This window comes from Hyperolius riggenbachi, chromosome 3 (genome assembly GCF_040937935.1).
Source record: "Hyperolius riggenbachi isolate aHypRig1 chromosome 3, aHypRig1.pri, whole genome shotgun sequence".
NCBI classification, from domain to species: domain Eukaryota; kingdom Metazoa; phylum Chordata; class Amphibia; order Anura; family Hyperoliidae; genus Hyperolius; species Hyperolius riggenbachi.
Window position 1 is genome coordinate 189,758,400 of NC_090648.1, and position 19,388 is coordinate 189,777,787.

At 41.2% G+C, this 19,388-nt stretch overlaps 1 protein-coding gene across 3 annotated transcripts in view; it reads right to left on the bottom strand.

The window, feature by feature from the left end:
• The window catches only part of MYO5C (myosin VC), a 163,347-nt gene that overhangs the window by 22,935 nt on the left and 121,024 nt on the right, over positions 1-19,388 (bottom strand). For all 3 annotated transcript variants that reach the window (XM_068275459.1, XM_068275458.1, XM_068275460.1), the window contains 7 exons: positions 18,343-18,523; positions 12,656-12,749; positions 8,324-8,384; positions 6,311-6,422; positions 5,110-5,197; positions 2,543-2,641; positions 1,876-2,030 (listed from right to left, as the gene is read on the bottom strand). In XM_068275459.1, coding sequence (XP_068131560.1) covers positions 1,876-2,030; positions 2,543-2,641; positions 5,110-5,197; positions 6,311-6,422; positions 8,324-8,384; positions 12,656-12,749; positions 18,343-18,523 — 790 coding nt within the window. The remainder of the gene's footprint in view (positions 1-1,875; positions 2,031-2,542; positions 2,642-5,109; positions 5,198-6,310; positions 6,423-8,323; positions 8,385-12,655; positions 12,750-18,342; positions 18,524-19,388) is intronic.

The following is a 19,388-nucleotide window of genomic DNA, read 5'->3' on the forward strand; positions in this document are numbered from 1 at the left end:
GTTTCAAAGGAAAAAAGTATACTTTTAAATGTGGTAAATGTCACTTTTAGTAGCAAACCTAACGGTAGTGTAATTTTACATGTATCAAAAGAAAGAGCAATGAGTTTCCTGACGGGGTTTCGAGGGGGTCCATATGCAGCCGCAGCGCTTTGGCCAGGGATCGGTATACAGCCGCAATATGGCTGTATGAAGATCCCTGGCATTTTTACCTATTTTCCCAATTTTTTTTTTATGTTTAGAGTGTGGGAATTTTTTTTTTTAATGATGTAGGGTCTCCCCTCCTGAAACTTGTGCCCCATGCAGGCTGGGATAGCCAGAATGTGGATCTCCGACCGATTGGGGCTTCACACCCTGACTATACCAGCTGCAAAAAAGTCCCTTAATGACGATTTTTGGTCCAAGGTATCTGTTGGGGGGCCCCCCAGGTTTACTTTGCCCTGGAGCCCCATTGTTGCTTAAACAGGCACTGGTCCTGATTCACTAAGGCTGGATAACTGTGGAAAACAATGGAGATGCTATCTTGTCTAGCTCACCGGGCCTGGACTCATTACAGAATTGTCTGCTACTAGAAGGTGGACCATAGAAGATTATACTGAAAATTACTAAATGGCTAATGAAGGGGAAGTTGAGATGCAGCAAAGTGCCTATGATTAATCCAGTTTGTTTTTTTAAATACAAACAAAGCCTCACTTAACCCTTTCTGGACCAGCACCCTCTGCCCCCTTAAGGACCAGAGGATGCTGGTCCAGCAAACCGTCGCTTCCCGACGAATCACCGCAAGTTACCGTCGCTCCCGACGAACACGCCGCTCTGTCCCCGCCGCAGGCTGCTCTCTCTGCCGTCGGTATGACGGCAGGGCGCTGTGCGCCGGTCAGGAGCCGCTTTCATTGGCTCCTGACCCTGTCATTTCATGTAAGCCAATGGGAACGGCTTACATGAATGACAGGGCCAGGAGCCAATGAAAACGGCTCCTGCCCGACTCACAGTGCTCTGCCGTCATAGAGGCGGCAGGGCAGCACATCGCGGCGGGGGCAGAGCGGACCGAGCGACGGGGACGGGCGCGCGGTCAAAGGGACGTAGAGCTTACGTCCGGTCAGGACCGCAGCACCCCCTGCCCGCCGTAGATTTATACTCGCTCGGTCCGCAGGTAGTTAAAAAGGCACAATGCCGAAATAATTGTAAAATTTAAAATATGTGTAAATATAAACAGCTAAGAAGCACGTTTCTTCCAGAGTAAAATGAGCGATAAATTACTTTTCTCATATGTTGCTGTCTCTTACAGTAGGCAGTAGAAATCTGACTGAAGCGACAGGTTTTGGACTAGTCCATCTCTTCATAGGAGATTCTCAGCAAGGCTTTTATTCAGATGTTCCCTAAAAAGGATTTAAACAATGATGCTGGCCAGCTTCCCTGCTCCCTACACCCGCTTTTTGGCAGTTGGACAGAGCAACTGCCATTCACTAAGTGCTTTTAAAAATAAATAAATCCCTGAGAATCCCCTATAAAGAGATGGACTAGTCCAAAACCTGTCACTTCTGTCAGATTTCTACAACCTACTGTAAGTGACAGCAACATCGGAGAAAAGTAATTTATGGCTCATTTTACTCTGGAAAAATGTATTTCTTATTTGTACTGTATATGTTTGCACATATTTAAAATTGTACAGTTTTTCGCTGTAGTGCCCCTTTAAGCATGTTACACACACTATATTTTTGTTCAAGGTGATCATGAACAAGTTTCTGCTGAGGAAAATCTAACATTTGTATGTAGCTCAAGACATATACACATGTCTTCACCTGTGTAGGTTTAAGTTCCTTTCTCTACTATAAACATAATTAGCAAACCCTTTTGTGATATGTAGAAATGTTATCTTACCTTAATAACCTGCTTAATGCCATTAATGGAAGAGTTCATCAGAGATTTGATTCTCTCTGCATCATTAACGTAATCTGTGAATCTAACACACATAAAGAGGATGTGGGCGGGCAGACCTGGGATCATATTCACCACAACTCCCCGTGGCTTCAGATCTGTCACAACAAATTAAAGAGGAACTTTAGTGAGAATGAGAAAAAATAAATCAATACATTGCAAAGTGCGAAGTTAAAAAATAAAAGAGAGTTCAAGAAATGATTGATATTCGCCATATAATTTGTTCATGTTGTTTGAAACACAATGATTCTGCACTTCATCATCTTTACTACTGGCAAACAAGAAAAAAACTAGAGCGCACGCTACAATTAATATGTTAAAATGTATAGGGAGTATAGGGAAATTATTTGCACCCCAGGATTAGTACATATCCGACAATGTTAAAATAACTCAATATATATTTTTCAGCTCGTCACCATTAGTGGTTGTGTAATCTGCAGACAGCTTTTTAAAAAGAATCTGCTAGGAAAATGTCCTCATGACGATAAGGTGATATGTATCCAGATAAGCAAAACCTCCACTCATCTAGGGAGTGGAAGCTATGCTAACAAATGAAAGTTACTAAATGTCAGATTATCAACAATATTAAAAAAACAATGCCTTTACGTACCCAGGATAAGATTAGTAACAAGCTTTGTTTCTTCCTCTGGTGAAAAGTCCAACATCCCCAAATAATCTTTGAAAACGCTTGGCACACTAGTCTGGTTTTCTGTGAAAGAATAAATTAGATACATAGGTGCATATGACAAGAAATGCTAATTAAATTAATCCCAAGGTAAGAGGAGCCATATGATTAATAACCACCTCACTGTCATGATGATCATTTTGTTTCAGTAGTTGGGAGTCACCTGCCTGTAACAAGCATTCAGACAGATACAACAACACCAGACTGGCAAACTTATTCTGGTTCAGATATTCAGAAAGTATTAAATACAGATTATTAACAGCCAGTAATAATTTTAAAAGAAGGTCAGCAATAGGACCATCCATGTTCCTCTAACCAGAAAGTATCTATTCTAGTACTTTTTCACTGTTAATCACAGTATTAGGACTGAGAGAAACAATCATGGCCCTGATTCAATAAACTTTTCTCCTGACTTTTCTCTCACAAGGTCCTCTCCTCTACAAAATATCTTTTCAGTTGGAAAGTACTGGAGCTAGGTATGAAAAGTGATTGGGACAGCTTACTTTGAATACTTGCTTTTGAATGCTGAAAGCTCAAAAGGTACTTTAGTGATAAGGTGGGAAAACAACTTGTGGGAGGATTCCGGAGAAATGTTTATTTAATCAGGGTCCATGGTCTGCTATCACTATGCTCCTTTTCTCTTTCAGAATGTTTATTTGGTTTTTAACATAGTACAGAACCTTTGCATATCACAGAGGTCATGAGAAACAGCATAAAGGTGGAGTACCTTATTATACTCGCTTTGTGTATCTTGTTAACAGAGAATAAACAATAACATCCAAGGTTCAAAATTGAAGGGATCCGGGTCTTGATCTTGCCAAATGCTATCAGGCCTCAGAAGGCCAAGAAGGTTGAGCGACAAACAACAGGGAAGAAAAGAAAGAGGAAAAGAGAAGGAAGAAGAGAAGGGTAAAGTCCTTTTAGGATTCCCCTACTTGATGCCCAAACCATCTCCTCCCTCCCAACCCACTAACTCTGCTTGATTAACTCATATTGCATGGGAGACATGCAATGCATGTACAGACATTGATGAACTACAGAAAGCAACATTGAACAATTCAACAATATAAAAACAAACAAAACAATTCTCACAATGAATACATTATTTCTTAGCCTTAGTGCAGCTTCCCAAAACCTTCTAAAGTACAGCCCACATTACACCCACCCATACCATCTTACCCAGCCAGGATCACCTCCAGAAGCCCAAGCAGAAGACAAAAGACATTCTTTGTCACTTGGTGCAGAGAGTTTACTCCCATTGACACCACTCCCTCTGCCCTCCTCACTTCCCTTTTAGTAGCCTCAGTGATTGGCTAAAACTCTTTTCAGCAGGTTAAAAACATAACTTCCCTATAAGGTCAAAGTTCATAGGAAGTGAATGCTATCCAGTGTTCTCCCCAGAATTTTTTTCATAGCTATAGTTACCTCTCCTCAAACCAGCTTCAGTCCTCGTGTTTGCTTTGTAACTTGCCGATAGAGCTCCAATCCCACTGTCATGTGACCGCAGTGAAACTTAGAGGTCTTGTGAGAGTTCAAAGCTGCAAAGGAGATGCAAGGACTGCTGCCAGATTTGGGATTGGTAACTATAGGTATGGGCATGCTTCTAACTCTGGGTACTGAGGCCCTCAATAGAATGCACTGATAAGCCAGCCCCCACTTTTTATCCGGGGAGGGGGAAGGGGGTGGGGGTGTAAAAATATATGGTAGTTTCAGCTGTATTCTAAAAGACATCTTGTCACAACTTCAAGCAATTTCTTTAGTGCAAGTGAGGTGATGGAAGAATTCATTTACCCGTACATCTAATTCACTTACTCCAGAAAGCTACAACTCTTGACATATTAACATATCTCATTATACAGATGGTGAAGGGAAATGAATTATCTGTACAGATACTTTTCAGGGTTTTTTCCCCCCATCACCTCATCTGTACTGAAAAAGTAAGTTTTGGGACAAAACATCTTTCAGGAACACAACAATTTTCCTATGTAATGTAGGCCAAGATCTGGGTAAACAAGAAGCTCTATTTTCATTAACTGGAGACATGGGGTGGAACAGAAGCAAAGTAGAGGAGACTTGGAAAAAAAAGCAAGTCACCTATTTTATATGGCAATAAAGTACATAGATTACTTTCCATTGTGCAGGGTGCACTGCCTTCTTTACAGCTCTCTATGGGGTTGATGCATTAAATGGTGGTAATACTGTGGTGCACACATAGTGCATGGCAATATTACCTTCACTTCTGACTGCAGCACCGTGAGTTACGCCATTAGCATGACTCGTGGTTTAAACTGAAATCAATATAGCATCCTCTATATCCCTCTCACTTCATGGTGTCCTTTAATTTATGCTACAGAGTAATTTATTGTTGGTTTATAAATAAAGGATGATGATGATAATAATAATCCAGTGTTTTGATAAGCGCAGCACAGACCTGGCTTGTCATGTGGACAGAGCTATTCCTTGTTTTCGCTGTGTTTGTCCAACATATTTACCTTCTTCCATGGTTTTTGTAAGAGCTCTGATCTGGTCTTGGAGTTTCTTAATAATTCTGTCCTTTTTATCTACTTGTTCTTCAAAGCTCTACATAAAAGCAAATAAAATAATAAACCCTTTACAGTATATGAAAAAAAAAGTCTCATAGCATCTTAAAACATTGATGTAACATGATGATGGGTTGTAATGTGTAAATATAGGAGGCTGCTCTTCAGCAACAATAAATAAAACAATAGCTAGCCCAGTACCATCCCACTACAGTCCTACCTTATGAATAAAATAAATACCCCCTCCCCCACAAGCACCTGATTCCCAAGCTGAAAGTGTGGTCAGGTCACTGTACAGAGGCATCCCTAGTTAGAGGCTAGGACATGGCTGTTGCTATGGAGGGTGGCAGAGGGACAACGCATGGTGCATGACTGAAGGGCTTCCACCGGTAGGTGTGTGAAGAAGAACAATGGACTGAGACCATGTGGTCAGTTCTCACTAAAGATCCAGCGTGCCAAGAAACAAAATTTGTTCACCCTTTATAAAAAATGTAGCATTATAAAAGTGACAATCGTAGAACCATAACGTGTCAGATGGCCCACTCTTTATAAACAGACCCCATAGCATCAGGCTAGTAGCACACATACATGAACAGCTATACTACATGAAACAGTTTCAGTAGACACATAAAGCAAATATTCAGTACACTCTTTTCTGGAATTGTAGGATGCCTTCACACTATAGCCGCTGAATTGTAGAATAGTTCTGCATATCAACTCACTGCCCATACAGTTCTATGGGGCATTTCTGAATTGTAATGGATCGCGTTATTTGAACTCACTTTATGCAGTAGGTTTTTGGATAGGGTGTATGAATATGTGCATATTCCATAGGGATTGACCAGGCATTGAAATAACGCCTGTGTGTGTTATAATGTGCACAAGTGTCCATTGCAGTAACGCAATGGGCACAGTGTGAATCCAGCCTTAATAATCTACATCAGATTTGTGTTTGTCTTGTTATAATACATAATATTCCCAAAGGAAAATGTTTCCTGAAATCATGCATATCGTTCTGATTCATTTCGCCCCGTTGGGCAGGATTCTTTATCAACCACAATATTTTGCCATGATCCTAAAACCTAGCTTGATTATTTTAGCTGTTGTGGGTTTGCATAACCAGAAGTATATTTCCCACAACACATTTCCATACCTGGCTATCCATTTCATGTTGCTCCTTTAGATGATCATTGTCCTCCTGGATTTGTTGAATTCTGCCATCCAGCTCCTCCGTTTCATGCTGCTCTCTCTGCCTCTTGTGAAGTCTAAAGGAAGGAGAAACAAGGGATTGTTGTCATATTTCACTTCTTTGAATACAATCTAAAAAAGCTTAATCACAAACTACAAAGTTTACTTGGCAGCACTCACAAGCAAAGGATTCTTAGAATACATGGAATTTAAAAAGTATGCAACTGTGCAACTCCTACAGCCAAGTTCTGATCAATATTAATAATATCATAAGAAAAAACTATCATAAACTTCTACATACAGAACTATGAAAAGTAACCTTTACACACATCACACTGTCTTCATTTTTAGCATAGCAGGGTTTTACAGGATCCCATACCAAAGCTAAACACTTCTCTCTGAAGCCCACTCTGGATGCAGACCTTATTCTGATACCCCTTTCCTGGCAGGGTACTAACATTGTTAAGTTGTGGACAGCCAGATCTACAAAGATTTTTTGTAATGGGTCAGCAGGTTACTGGTATTTATTGTAAAAGTACAAAATTGCTTTATTTAAAAATATATCACTATCATGCATCCAAAATACATCACTACACAGCTCTGGGTGAACAGGACTGTGTCCACCATCCTGCTGTGATATATTATGGACCCATTCTGCACATATGGAAATCATCTCAACAACAACAACCACAATGAGATGTTTGTGAAGCCCCTTTCACCCATCGGACTCAAAGCGCATTAAGTTTTGATTTAAATGTCTCCAGGGTTGGAGCTGTCTTGATTACATTTGGCAAGGCATTCCACATAGAGTGTGTGCAGCATGACAGATAGCTCTGGCTCCAAAAGGTTTTTAGTTGGACTCTGGGGGTGGTCAAGTCTTTGGATCCTTTTGATCTGAGGTTGTGGGAGGCTTGGCCTTTTCAGTTATACAGGAAGGCAGCCTATTGGGTCAAAGTGCAGGGATCACTACCTTTAAAGTTACTGGACCCGCAGGGGTCCAGGGCAGGATGAATGGAGCGCCTGCTTTTGGCTAAGTGCTCGCTATGCTGTGCATAGCGAGCACTCCTCTGACTAAAGGTAATAATGCATGTTATGCTGCCACTAGTGCACATCGTGTGCATTAAGGAGCGCAAGGTTAAATAGTGCAAGTGACAGGAGTTTACTTGCACTATTTTTCTTAGTGAATCAACCCCATAGTGTGTTGTATAGGTTTGTAAGAGTAAATAATATTTAACAATTATTTCAGACATTGATAGTGCATAAAATATTTCAATTGCACTTTTGTGATGCATATAGTGGTCAAAATGGTTCCAGCTATAATTGCTGTAAAGTAATAAAATCAGAAGTTACCATCCTGTGTCTTTTTAATACCCTGTCATCATGGTTACCTGATATGTGAAGACTTATGCTGGGAATACATGGTACATTTTTGAGCCATTTAGATGGCTCGATTGATCATTTCCGACATGTCCGATCTCCCGCCCAATCAATTCCGCGCTCGATTTTGAATAGGGAACAATTGGAAAAGATAAGAAAAACGAACGGAAGATAAGAGACATGGGCGCGAAATCGAGCGGGGAATCGATTGGGCGGGATAATCGACCCTCAAAAACGTACCGTGTATTCCCAGCATTATGCTTAACTGTAAAGCACAGGCTCGAAAACTGAGAAGTTAGATAAAATGTCAAAGTCAATGTCAAAGTCAATAAAAACATAAAATTACCAATTTGATAAAAACGCTGTACAGTGCTTAAAAAAGATGAAATTATAATAAATAGTAAGATTAAAGAGATGCCCTGTCAGTTAGGCATCACATTCTTTTTTCAGAATACTGTTAAAGAACATGCCTAGGCAAGGCTATAGATACTGTCTGATTTACACGGTTTCAGATGAGTAAACAGGTAGAGTATATGGAGCTATGAGCAATGTGTGGATGAAGGAGGCAGGGTGGGTCAGGGAGTGTCTCCTAGTCACTTACTTAGGTGGCATTGCTTCATCCTCCAGATAGTACTTATGGTTAGTAATTCTGTCTCCTTTGTCTGCAACAAACAAAATATTATATAACATGTAAACAACGCATAAAGAAACAGAAATGTTTTCACAAACTGTGTGTAAATATATCATATTACAGAGTACAGACTATACCGAGGTTTCTAAATATTTTTTCAATGATACAAATCCTCCTGTTACTATAGTAAATCTGATGACAGGCAGGGTAATGGCAGCAGTACGTATGTTGTAATATTTTACAGCTTCCAAAACAGAACAACAAATTGCACTTGCACCAAATCACTTACACCAATGGTCCCCTCGCGGTATATATCTTCACAAATTTCAGAGCGAGAAAGGTGTGAAGGCAACCTGAAGTGAGAGTTATATGGAGGCTGCCATATTTATTTCCCTTTAAAGAGAACCCGAGGTGGGTTTGTGAAATCAGGCATGTTCTGTATACAATCACCAGCCTCTGTGTCCTTGCATTGTGCCTCTAGCTCCCCCTCCCCCCAGCTCTGCTGTCCACATTAAAAAAAGCACCAGGCTAGCGACACGCAGATTGTCGCTAGCCTGGTATTTACCTTCAGGCTGCCAATCACCACCACTCCCCCGCCTCCTGTATAGCGTTGTTCCCTGCCTGGCGTACATGCAAAAAGGGCGTCGGGAAAAAAGGGCATGGGGTGTAAACAATAAGCGGTAATAGCATTTATAAAAATATTGTGTTGTATTTTGTTTACAAAATAAAAAACATTTAATAATGGGTATGAAATCGTAAATTGTGAAAACAATAATCTTCCCTGTTTTAAAAGTGAAACTTATAATTACGTTTGTTAAAAAAAACGATAATATATGTTTAATTGTTATAATTGTATATTATGGTCAATAACCTTCATTTATTGTTTCTTCATATAATAAAATCTGAAAATATTGTTTAGAACGATGAAAAAAAATATATAAGTGTGTTCGTAATAACTGTTGTAAAACATTACTAAATATTACTGACATTTTACTACAACTAAACCTAATCCTACTCTCATATAGAACCCTCCCTTTACCTATCCCTAACCCTTAGACCACCCTGGTGGTGCCTAACCCTAAATCTCCCCTGGTGGTGCCTAACCCTAAATCTTCCCTGGTGGTGCCTAACCCTAAGACCCCCAGGTGGTGCCTAACCCTACGACCCCCCCTGGTGGTGCCTAACCCTAAGACCCCCCAGGTGGTGCCTAAAGGTCCGTACACACGCCGGACTGGAGGCAACGACGAGTCCGTCGTCACCTCCCGCTGGGTGGGCGTTCCAACGACAGTCCGGCGTGTGTACGCACTGTCGGCGGACTGGTACGGCTGTTTCTGAGCGATCCGCCCGGCCTAACCCTAAGACCCCCCTTAGTGATCGCTTTATTGTGTGGAGAATAATGTTTTACAAATAGTGACTGTAAAAAATACTTTACAATTTACGTCACGTACTGATTGCTTTATTTTGTGAATAATAATGTTTTACAAACAGTAAGGGATAAAATGTTTTAGTTAAATACGATAAATATGTTTAGTATTTTTGTAAACGTTATTCGTCACAGGCGCATTTTGTAAACCTAAATCATCACTAGCGCCGTTAGAAAACATTAAAGATCTCCGGGCGCCGTTTGAACACGTTAATAATCTCCGGACGCCCTTTTTTCCTGTTCGGCGCCCATCAAACGATACTTACTATAGGAGTGAATGGCAGCGCCCTTTTTGTCCACTAGCCTCATGCGCCCAAATTTCCTGCTTCCCCCGCCTGTGTCCCTTCCCTCCCCGGTGAGTTGCAGGCTAAGGTAAATAGAAGGCTAGCGACAATCTGCATGTAGCTAGCCTGGCTCTTTTTAAAATGGGGGGCAGCAGAGATGAAGGGGGGGGGGGGGTGGCAGGCGACAGGTGATTATATACAGAATGTGCCTTTGTGTCATAATTTGATTTCACAAACCCACCTCAGGTACTCTTTAAACAATACTAGTTGCCTGGCTATCCTGCTGCTTCTCTGCCTCTAATACCTTTACTCATGAACCCTGAACATTATTGTCAGATCTGACAAGATTAGCTGCATGCTTGTTTCTGGTCTGACTCAAACACTACTGCAGCAAAACAGTCCAGCAGGGCTGCCAGGAAACTGGTCTTGTTTAAAAGGAAGGCAGGAAATCAATATGGCAGCATCCATAAGTCTCACTTCATTTTAGTTTACTTTAAAGTAAATCTGAGGTGAGAGGGATATGGAGACTGCCATATTTATTTCCTCTTAACCAATAAGAGTTGCCTGGCTGTTCTGCTGATCCTCTGCCTCTAATACTTTCAGCCATAGACCATGAACAAGCATATGCATATCAGGTTTTTATGACAATATTACCAGATTAGACAAGATTAGCTGTTTCTGGTGTAATTCAGACACTACTGCAGCCAAATAGATCAGCAGCATTGCTATGCAACTGGTATTGATTAAAAGGAAATAAATATGGCAGCCTTCATATCACTCTCACCTCGGATTCACTTTAAATGCTTCAGCTGAATTTATACTGGTCATATTTTCCATGTATTCAAACACAGCTATTTTAAAGGGCTACAAAATGAAACTGCTGTAGTGTCAAAAGGGGCCCATACACTCAGCCGATTTTTGGCCGATCGATCGCAAATCGATTGACCAATCGATCGATTTGCGGCCGATTTCAATCGATCTGACATGTTGGAAAATTTAGGCTTATCTCTTGAGATTGCTTATCATTTTGCATTGGACCTAATGGAAATCTGATGGCAAAAAAATGGCATCAGATCGATTTTCAATAGATTTCATACTGAAATCTATTGGAAATCTGTTCCTAGTAAAAAATGTTCCTAAACACATCAGATAGATCAGAAAATCTATCTGATGATCTATCTGCTGCGAATCTAACGAGTGTATGGCCACCTAAACTCTTGCATTCAGTCGTGTGTGTAGCTCAAGTTCAGAAAAGAGTAAAGGTGGCCGTACACTGATAGATTTGCAGCAGATTTAACCATCAGGTAGATTTCTGTCAGATGCCTGTCAAGTCGAATCTGAGAGGAATCGCTTTTATGTGTGCCACACACTAGGAACAGATTTCCAATTGATTTCAGAATGAAATCTATTGAAAATCGATCTAAATGCATTATTGCACCATTAGATTCAATGCAATTCTACGGGCCATCGATCTGCTGCCAGCAGCAAAATCGACCTTGATTTCCATCCTGTCAGATTGATCAAATCGATCGAAATCGCCTGCAAATCGATTGATCGGCTGATAGAATCGATTTGCGATCGACTGATTCAATAGAATCGACCGAACGATTGATGGCTAAAATCGACCAGTGTATGGGCCCCTTTACAAGAGTTTATTACGTGCATGGCCAATTACAAATATAGGAAGGTAGCAATTTTAATCATCCATAGCTGGCAGAAAACTGAAATCGAAACATTTTTAATTATAAAATTACTTGTGTGGTAACAATATTTAATATTTTAAATAAAAAAATAAAACACAGAATAAGTCTCGGACACTTAAAGGGAAGATTCACGGAGTTGTTTAAAAAAATAAAAATATTAATCCACTTACTTGGGGCTTCCTCCAGCCCGTGGCAGGCAGGACATTCCCTTGACACCGCTCCGGAGGCTCCCGGTCTTCTCCGGTGAATCACCCGACCTGGCCAGGCCAGCTTCCTGGTCGGGCTTCTCCTTGCACTCCAACGTGCATCTCAAGTGGTAATGCTGACGTCATTGGACGTCCTACGGACTGTACTGTGCAGGCGCAGAACTACTGCGCCTGCGCAGTACAACCTGGAGGATGTCCGATGACATCAGCGCAACCGCGTTAGACGCACGTTGAAACGTTTAAGAGACCGACCTGGTCGGGTGAGTCACCTAAGAAGACCGGGAGCCTCCGGAGTGGCTTCGAGGGCACGTCCTGCCTGCCACGGGCTGGAGGAAGCCCCAAGTAAGTGGATTAGTATTTTTATTTCTCAGTGAACCCTCCCTTTAATAGGCTGCACTGATTAGAGACAGTAAAACATTCAACCTACTTTGTAAATGTTTACATAAAAAAAAACATGGGATACTTAAAAAAAGTCATTTTTAGCAGTAGGAGGATAAATACTGTATAATTGTTTATCTCATTGGTTTATTTTCACCTCGGGTTCACTTTAAGTGATTTACGAGCTATGTGTGCATTTTATTATTAGATATATATTGTATATTACTGTAATGTTAATAAGTCCAGAAAGAGGTGTTAAGAAAATGTGGGCATCACTTCTGAAATCTACACCTGGCTACTGAACGTACCTGGCATCTTCATGCTCTGTTCGTATATGCAGCCTTGCAGATCCAAGTTTTCTTTTTCAAGCTCAGAAATTTTAGTATTAAGAGATACTATAATCTATAAGATGAAAGGAACATAGCAGGATATGGTTATTCATTCACTGTATTTATACAAAATAACTAAATATGGAATATTTTGCTTTTGTACAATAAAGATACATGTTAAAGAGAACCCGAGGTGTGTTTAAAGAATGTTATCTGCATACAGAGGCTGGATCTGCCTTTACAGCCCAGCCTCTGTTGCTATCTCAAACCCCACTAAGGTCCCCCTGCACTCTGCAATCCCTCATAAATCACAGCCATGCTGTGAGGCTGTGTTTACATCTGTAGTGTCAGTCACAGCTGCTCCCCCGCCTCCTGCATAGCTCCGGTCCCTGCCCCCATCCCTTCCCTCCAATCAGCAGGGAGGGAAGGGATGTAGGCGGGGACCGGAGTTCTGCAGGAGGCGGGGAGAGCAGCAGACTGACACTATAGAGATAAACACAGCCAGCTCTGACAAGCTGTTTGTCAGCAGTGTGGCTGTGATTTATGAGGGATTGCAGAGTGCAGGGGGACCTTAGGGGGGTTTGGGATAGCAACAGAGGCTGGGCTGTATAGGCAGATCCAGCCTCTGTATGCAGATAACATTCTTCAAACCCACCTCGGGTTCTCTTTAAGGAGGCCACACATTTACTGATTTTGCGGCATGAACGATAAAACTATCAATAGGTTGGATAATTGGATAGAAATCGGTGTTACCTGCAACAAGCATGCTTGATTCATGATTCGACCGATTTTTGGTTGAAATTGGTTGAATGCATCAATGGAAATGCTGGAAAGATTTCTGTCCAAAGTGCTCGATCAGGTGTGCGGCAGTAACAGCATTCAATATCGTGCCAAACAAGGAATGAGATGGGCGCTGCCTGCCTGGCTGCCCCGAAGTGTAAAATGTAGCCGGGCCTCCTCCGCCGTCACCCCCGTGTGGCACCAGGCGTGTGTGTGTGACAGTATACACAGGGGTGATGGTGGAGGAGGCAGGGAGTCACGGTAGCAGGACAGGTAAGTTTTTACACTGCAGGGGCACTAGGAGGGGCATGTACATTTGGGGAGCAGCCAGGGGAACAGCAGAGGTGGCTGCACTAGGCCGATTCCTCATAGATTTCATGCTGAAATCAATTGGGAATCGGGTCTGTGGTGTATGAGCAGGTATATGTGCCTAGAGTAGGTGTGGGTGTTAATTTAAAGTGGACCTGAACTGCACAGGACAGAAGGAAACATATAAATGCACCCTGTATGTATTTAGAGAGTTCAGCCTGTCTAATTCCCTCTCATCTGTGCCTACACACCAGAAAATGAGCACTACCATATCTTTGCATCTATGTGCACCTCTATTGGGCCCTGTGGCAATCACTCATATATACACTTCACCTTCCAAGAAAAAGAAAAGCCATCCAGGGCAAAGTATAAATAATCAAAAATAAGAAATAAACACTGAATCGGATCTCCAATGAAATTATCCAAATCTTTATTACAACAAGCTAGGTAAATTAAAAACCCATTTAAAAAGTTAACACCCCCCCCCCCCCCCAGAGGCTGCTATTTATAATGTTTGTTAAAACCCCCTGTCACGGAACAGCCGCGAGAAACGAGAACACAATCGGTCTATTGCGCCGATTGCCATTGATTGTAGTCGGGCAAGCAATCAGAGACTGACATTCCTGGTTTTTTAAAAAGGCAGTTTTTTTTCCCCCCTTTACCAGCTGGCAGGAAACCTGGCCCTGCGACTTGCTAATTAAGCCAGAGGTGTAACACTCAGATGTTAATTAACAAACCAGGAGTCTTTTCAGAGCCAAGGAAGCTAATCCCAGCAGGGGGCTATTCAAAACCTGCTTTCACTCCAGACTATCCGGCACCGACCACGGGCCATCTGAATGCATATGATGTATGGTTTCCTGTTGATTATATGGCAACTGTACATCGCACAGCTATAAAATTCATATAGTCTTATTTGGTAAAATCTGGCCATCGTGCTGATATGAAATTGATTGTGATAGCCCATCCGGTTATTGAGGTAAGACCCTTCTCAAGAACTGGGTCCGCTGCACTAGCCATGTCTGATGTCATATTAATCTGTATTTTCCGACAAGTATGAATCTGTTACCCCCCTAAATATGACTTGTATCGTTTGTGAGTTACGGCAGTTTATAAGTTTAAAACCTAAAATCTCTCAGAGGAAATGAACTGTCATTGGTTGGTAATTCAGAGGGGGCCGGCACTGCCACACCCCCAAACCAGCTTCATCAAAAGAATCTGCGAGGGGCTCTTCCCTCAGTCCTCCACATTCCATCTGTATGAGAACGGTCTGCTGCCAGCCAGAGGACACATGGTTGGCGGCCATCTTGCTGAACTTTGAATTTTGCTCTGAAACAGAGAACTTTGCGGAACTTGAAACCATTTTGCTTGGATTTTAAATTGAGCTGAAACAAAGGATTTTACCAAGGACTTTATGATTCTTCCCACAAAAGGACATTTCTCCTTGAAACTAAGTATTTTTTCTCCCTTTCTTTTATTTTTCATACTGGCTATTAATGTTTCAATAATTGTTGATTTTAATGATTGTCTGTATATAATAATTATTTATATTGCCCGTGAATAAAAGACTTTATCAAAGTCATTCACTGTTCCGCTACCCTATTATTCAGCATACACAGAAACTGAACTCAGACTTCTGAAGAGACGCTACTGTTGTTACTAGCCACACAGAATAGAGTGTGTTTAACCGTTTTTTATTTGCAGGTCGAGGAATAGCCAGTTAGTGAGTTCCTCTGTCTCAGGAAACAAAGGTGGTGGCAGTTATACCCTGAATTAGTGTGTATGTCCGTAACCCCACAGGCTCCCTTCTGGTCGGGCTGCTGCCCATATTTCTGTCGGTTTCTGCGCAAAGATCGCGACCAAAGCTTGCATGGTCTGTGTGCTGAAACCGATTGGAAGGCAATTTGTGGTCTGACCACTAGGGCTCCTGTGACACCCCCCACTATGAATAATTAAAAAAATAGAAATTACAATACAGACTGTATATATATCTTAAAATTAAACAATTAAACAATTACCTTGCGCTGGAGGGGAATAACTGTCTGCTCAGCAGCGTGCAAGAGTGAGGGATCCCTTCAACCCTCAATTTTCAACTAAGTTACACTTCAAATTTATTCAAGCACGCGCTCTGTATAAAAGTTAAAAAACTCTTTATTAATTCAAATTCACATAGAAACCATTAGTAACGGAGTTTCCTACCTTCTCTCACACTCACTTCAACCTTCATTCATCCACACCATAGAAGGGCCCTTCTATCAAATATAAAAAATAAATAATATAAAATTAATAGAAAAAAGGGGAAGATATTCTCCTATATATGCAGAAAAAATGAATGAATGAAAAATCTAAAATTATAGAACGTTCATAACTGGCAGATAAACAGGCTGTCACTTAATCCGGAATACGGACAGCACAAATGAACGGAATAACAGCCCGTTTTCACTGGATTGCTTTCCACTATTGAACAATGTCCCATATGTTCATTCCATACCTCTAATGGGTAAGGGCTGTCCGGCTTATTCACACTAAAATGCTATTCCAGTTCTTCCAAACTTTATAATTGTCAGCTTCCCCTGGACATTGAACAAATGCAGGGGATTGTTTACTCACAGTCTATCCGTGCGTTTTCACTAGCGGTGCTCACAGCTGTAGATCCTGAGCTGTACGCTCTAGGGTCATGTGTGTACCGTACTCCCGCTAAGCTTCACGTATAGCCGTTACGTCACGTCAATGACTGATGAAACCCCTCCTGAGGAAGGCCACCGTTTAGTGGCTGAAACGCGTAGAGGATTTATTCCTGACAACTCTTAATAAGATTGGGGGAGAGCGAGGAATATAGGTGTACTGTAAGGAGCGCGCAGCAGTCACCTAGCAACCAAGTTCCAGCAACCCCGTGAGTGGTGACGTCACCCGAAAATCAATAGAGTGAGAGGAAGTAGTACGGAAGTGTGGCCGGGCGAGTCTAGTATCTTCAACACGGAAGTGACGTAACGGCTATACGTGAAGCTTAGCGGGAGTACGGTACACACATGACCTTAGAGCGTACAGCTCAGGATCTACAGCTGTGAGCACCGCTAGTGAAAACGCACGGATAGACTGTGAGTAAACAATCCCCTGCATTTGTTCAATGTCCAGGGGAAGCTGACAATTATAAAGTTTGGAAGAACTGGAATAGCATTTTAGTGTGAATAAGCCGGACAGCCCTTACCCATTAGAGGTATGGAATGAACATATGGGACATTGTTCAATAGTGGAAAGCAATCCAGTGAAAACGGGCTGTTATTCCGTTCATTTGTGCTGTCCGTATTCCGGATTAAGTGACAGCCTGTTTATCTGCCAGTTATGAACGTTCTATAATTTTAGATTTTTCATTCATTCATTTTTTCTGCATATATAGGAGAATATCTTCCCCTTTTTTCTATTAATTTTATATTATTTATTTTTTATATTTGATAGAAGGGCCCTTCTATGGTGTGGATGAATGAAGGTTGAAGTGAGTGTGAGAGAAGGTAGGAAACTCCGTTACTAATGGTTTCTATGTGAATTTGAATTAATAAAGAGTTTTTTAACTTTTATACAGAGCGCGTGCTTGAATAAATTTGAAGTGTATATATATCTTCCTGGTCACTACAGGCGCTCAACGTGACCAATAAAGACCCCTAAAAGTGCTCAGAGTGCTAATAACAAAAGTGCCAGTGCTTCAAATAAATTAATACAGGAGGTGCAGCAATCTTGTGTACATGCCCACGCCCCCACAAAACCATGCGGGCGTGTGCATACACACATATGCATGAATCAATACCTACACTACCATACCATCAGTGATATATATACAAAAATACAATTAATAAAAAAGGAAGAGAAAAGGGGCACATGTGTGCATGTCTACCCCCAGCACAAAAAATCTGGGCATGTGCATACACACCGGTCCCCAATTGCAAAAAAAAACCACAACAATATGTGCAATACAAACTAATCACAAACACAAAAAAAAGTTACAAGATGTGTGCAAAACTGCATATGTGCAAACCAAATCATTCACATATGGTAGGAATAAATCAATCCCTCCCTACACTTTCAGTAACCAATAAATACTGTGCCATTTACCTGTGAATCGCCTGCTTGCCAGTAAGATGCGTGGGGGAGCCCGGGGAGATGCCTACAGTATACACAGGGGTGATGGCGGAGGAGGCAGGAAGTCACGGTAACAGGACAGGTAAGATTTTACACTGCAGGGGCACTTTTTTGGAACCCGAGTTGTAGGCTGTCTCAGTTGCATATTTTGTTTTTATGAAACTATTGGAATTGCCTCATTCCAAATTAGTTGGCATTCTGAGATTCTGATTAAAATTTCAAATTTAACATTGAATTTTCACAAATTCTGAGTGCTGACTTTCCAAATTAATTGCAAGGCCTCCTACCCACCCCCAAACATGCAATCATCACCAAATGTATCAGGGTCAACAGTAGGAACATGTCACAATTTCTTTTATTCAAACATAGACCATGTCGTTTTTGAGAATTTGATGTGGAAGTTATGTGAGGAATAAATAATAATAATAATAATGATGATGACACACCTTATTCTCAGATGTCAGCCTTGTGATCTCTTGCCTCAGGGCATCATTTGTGTCTCTCTCTTCTTGCACTGATTTCTGGATATTTTTTATGTCATCACTAAAATGGTTTACTTTAAAGTTCAACACTTGAATGTCCTTTTCATAACCTTCTTTCTGAGTCTGAAAGTGATTTTCCAGGATTCTAACGGATTAGACACATATTCAGAAAAAAACTTCCACAAGTCACAGAAAATGCAATTAATGGTGTACACAACTTACTCTATGAAGAAGTCAGTTTAATAGCTATTTGGTGTACTTTTGCCTTGGGATCATTGTACATGTTTCTTGTTTAACGTGTAGACTTTTGTGCAGTTTTTTTTTCTTTACAGTGAGATTGGGTTTGTGGTTTTGTGATGATTCAATAGCAAAAGAAAGAAAACCACAAGCGATGTTTGGGATGAGATTTTTCTGCGCTCCTCTTGACTTTAACTCAAACATAATTAGGGGGGGGAGGGGGGGGGATGCAGCATGCACTGCATCTGCATTTGTGAAACAAAAATAATTCCATTGGTAGAAAAGGTGCAAAATAATATTCATAAATTCTGCTGGTGTCTTTGCGATTGGCAAATCATGTGTGATTCGAACGTTGGATCGAAATGCTCTCAATGGAAAACTGCCTTAAATATTCCCATATATATACCCATTGAACATTCTGAGACAATTTAAACCTTTAGCAGCCAATTTATTTAAAGGCTTGCAAGTGCTAGGAGGCAGTGTGAGACAATAACAGAGGAATTCTGCTTTCAGTTTCTATATTTTCTCCTAGAAGAGAGAGCTCAAAGCTTTCCAAGAATTTACAGTACAGCAAGTTCTGCCAACTGAGTTCAAAAGCAGTGCATTTATCTCAAATGAGATAACTCTATTGAAGCTGCTAATGGGTTAAACACTGTGAGAGCTTGTTCACACTAAGGGCACTTTTGCCCTTTTTTAGGCCTAAAAACGCTTGTGCAGTGATTCTCTATGAGAGAGATGGAAGGTATAGGCAAAACGCAAAACGCTCACAAAAT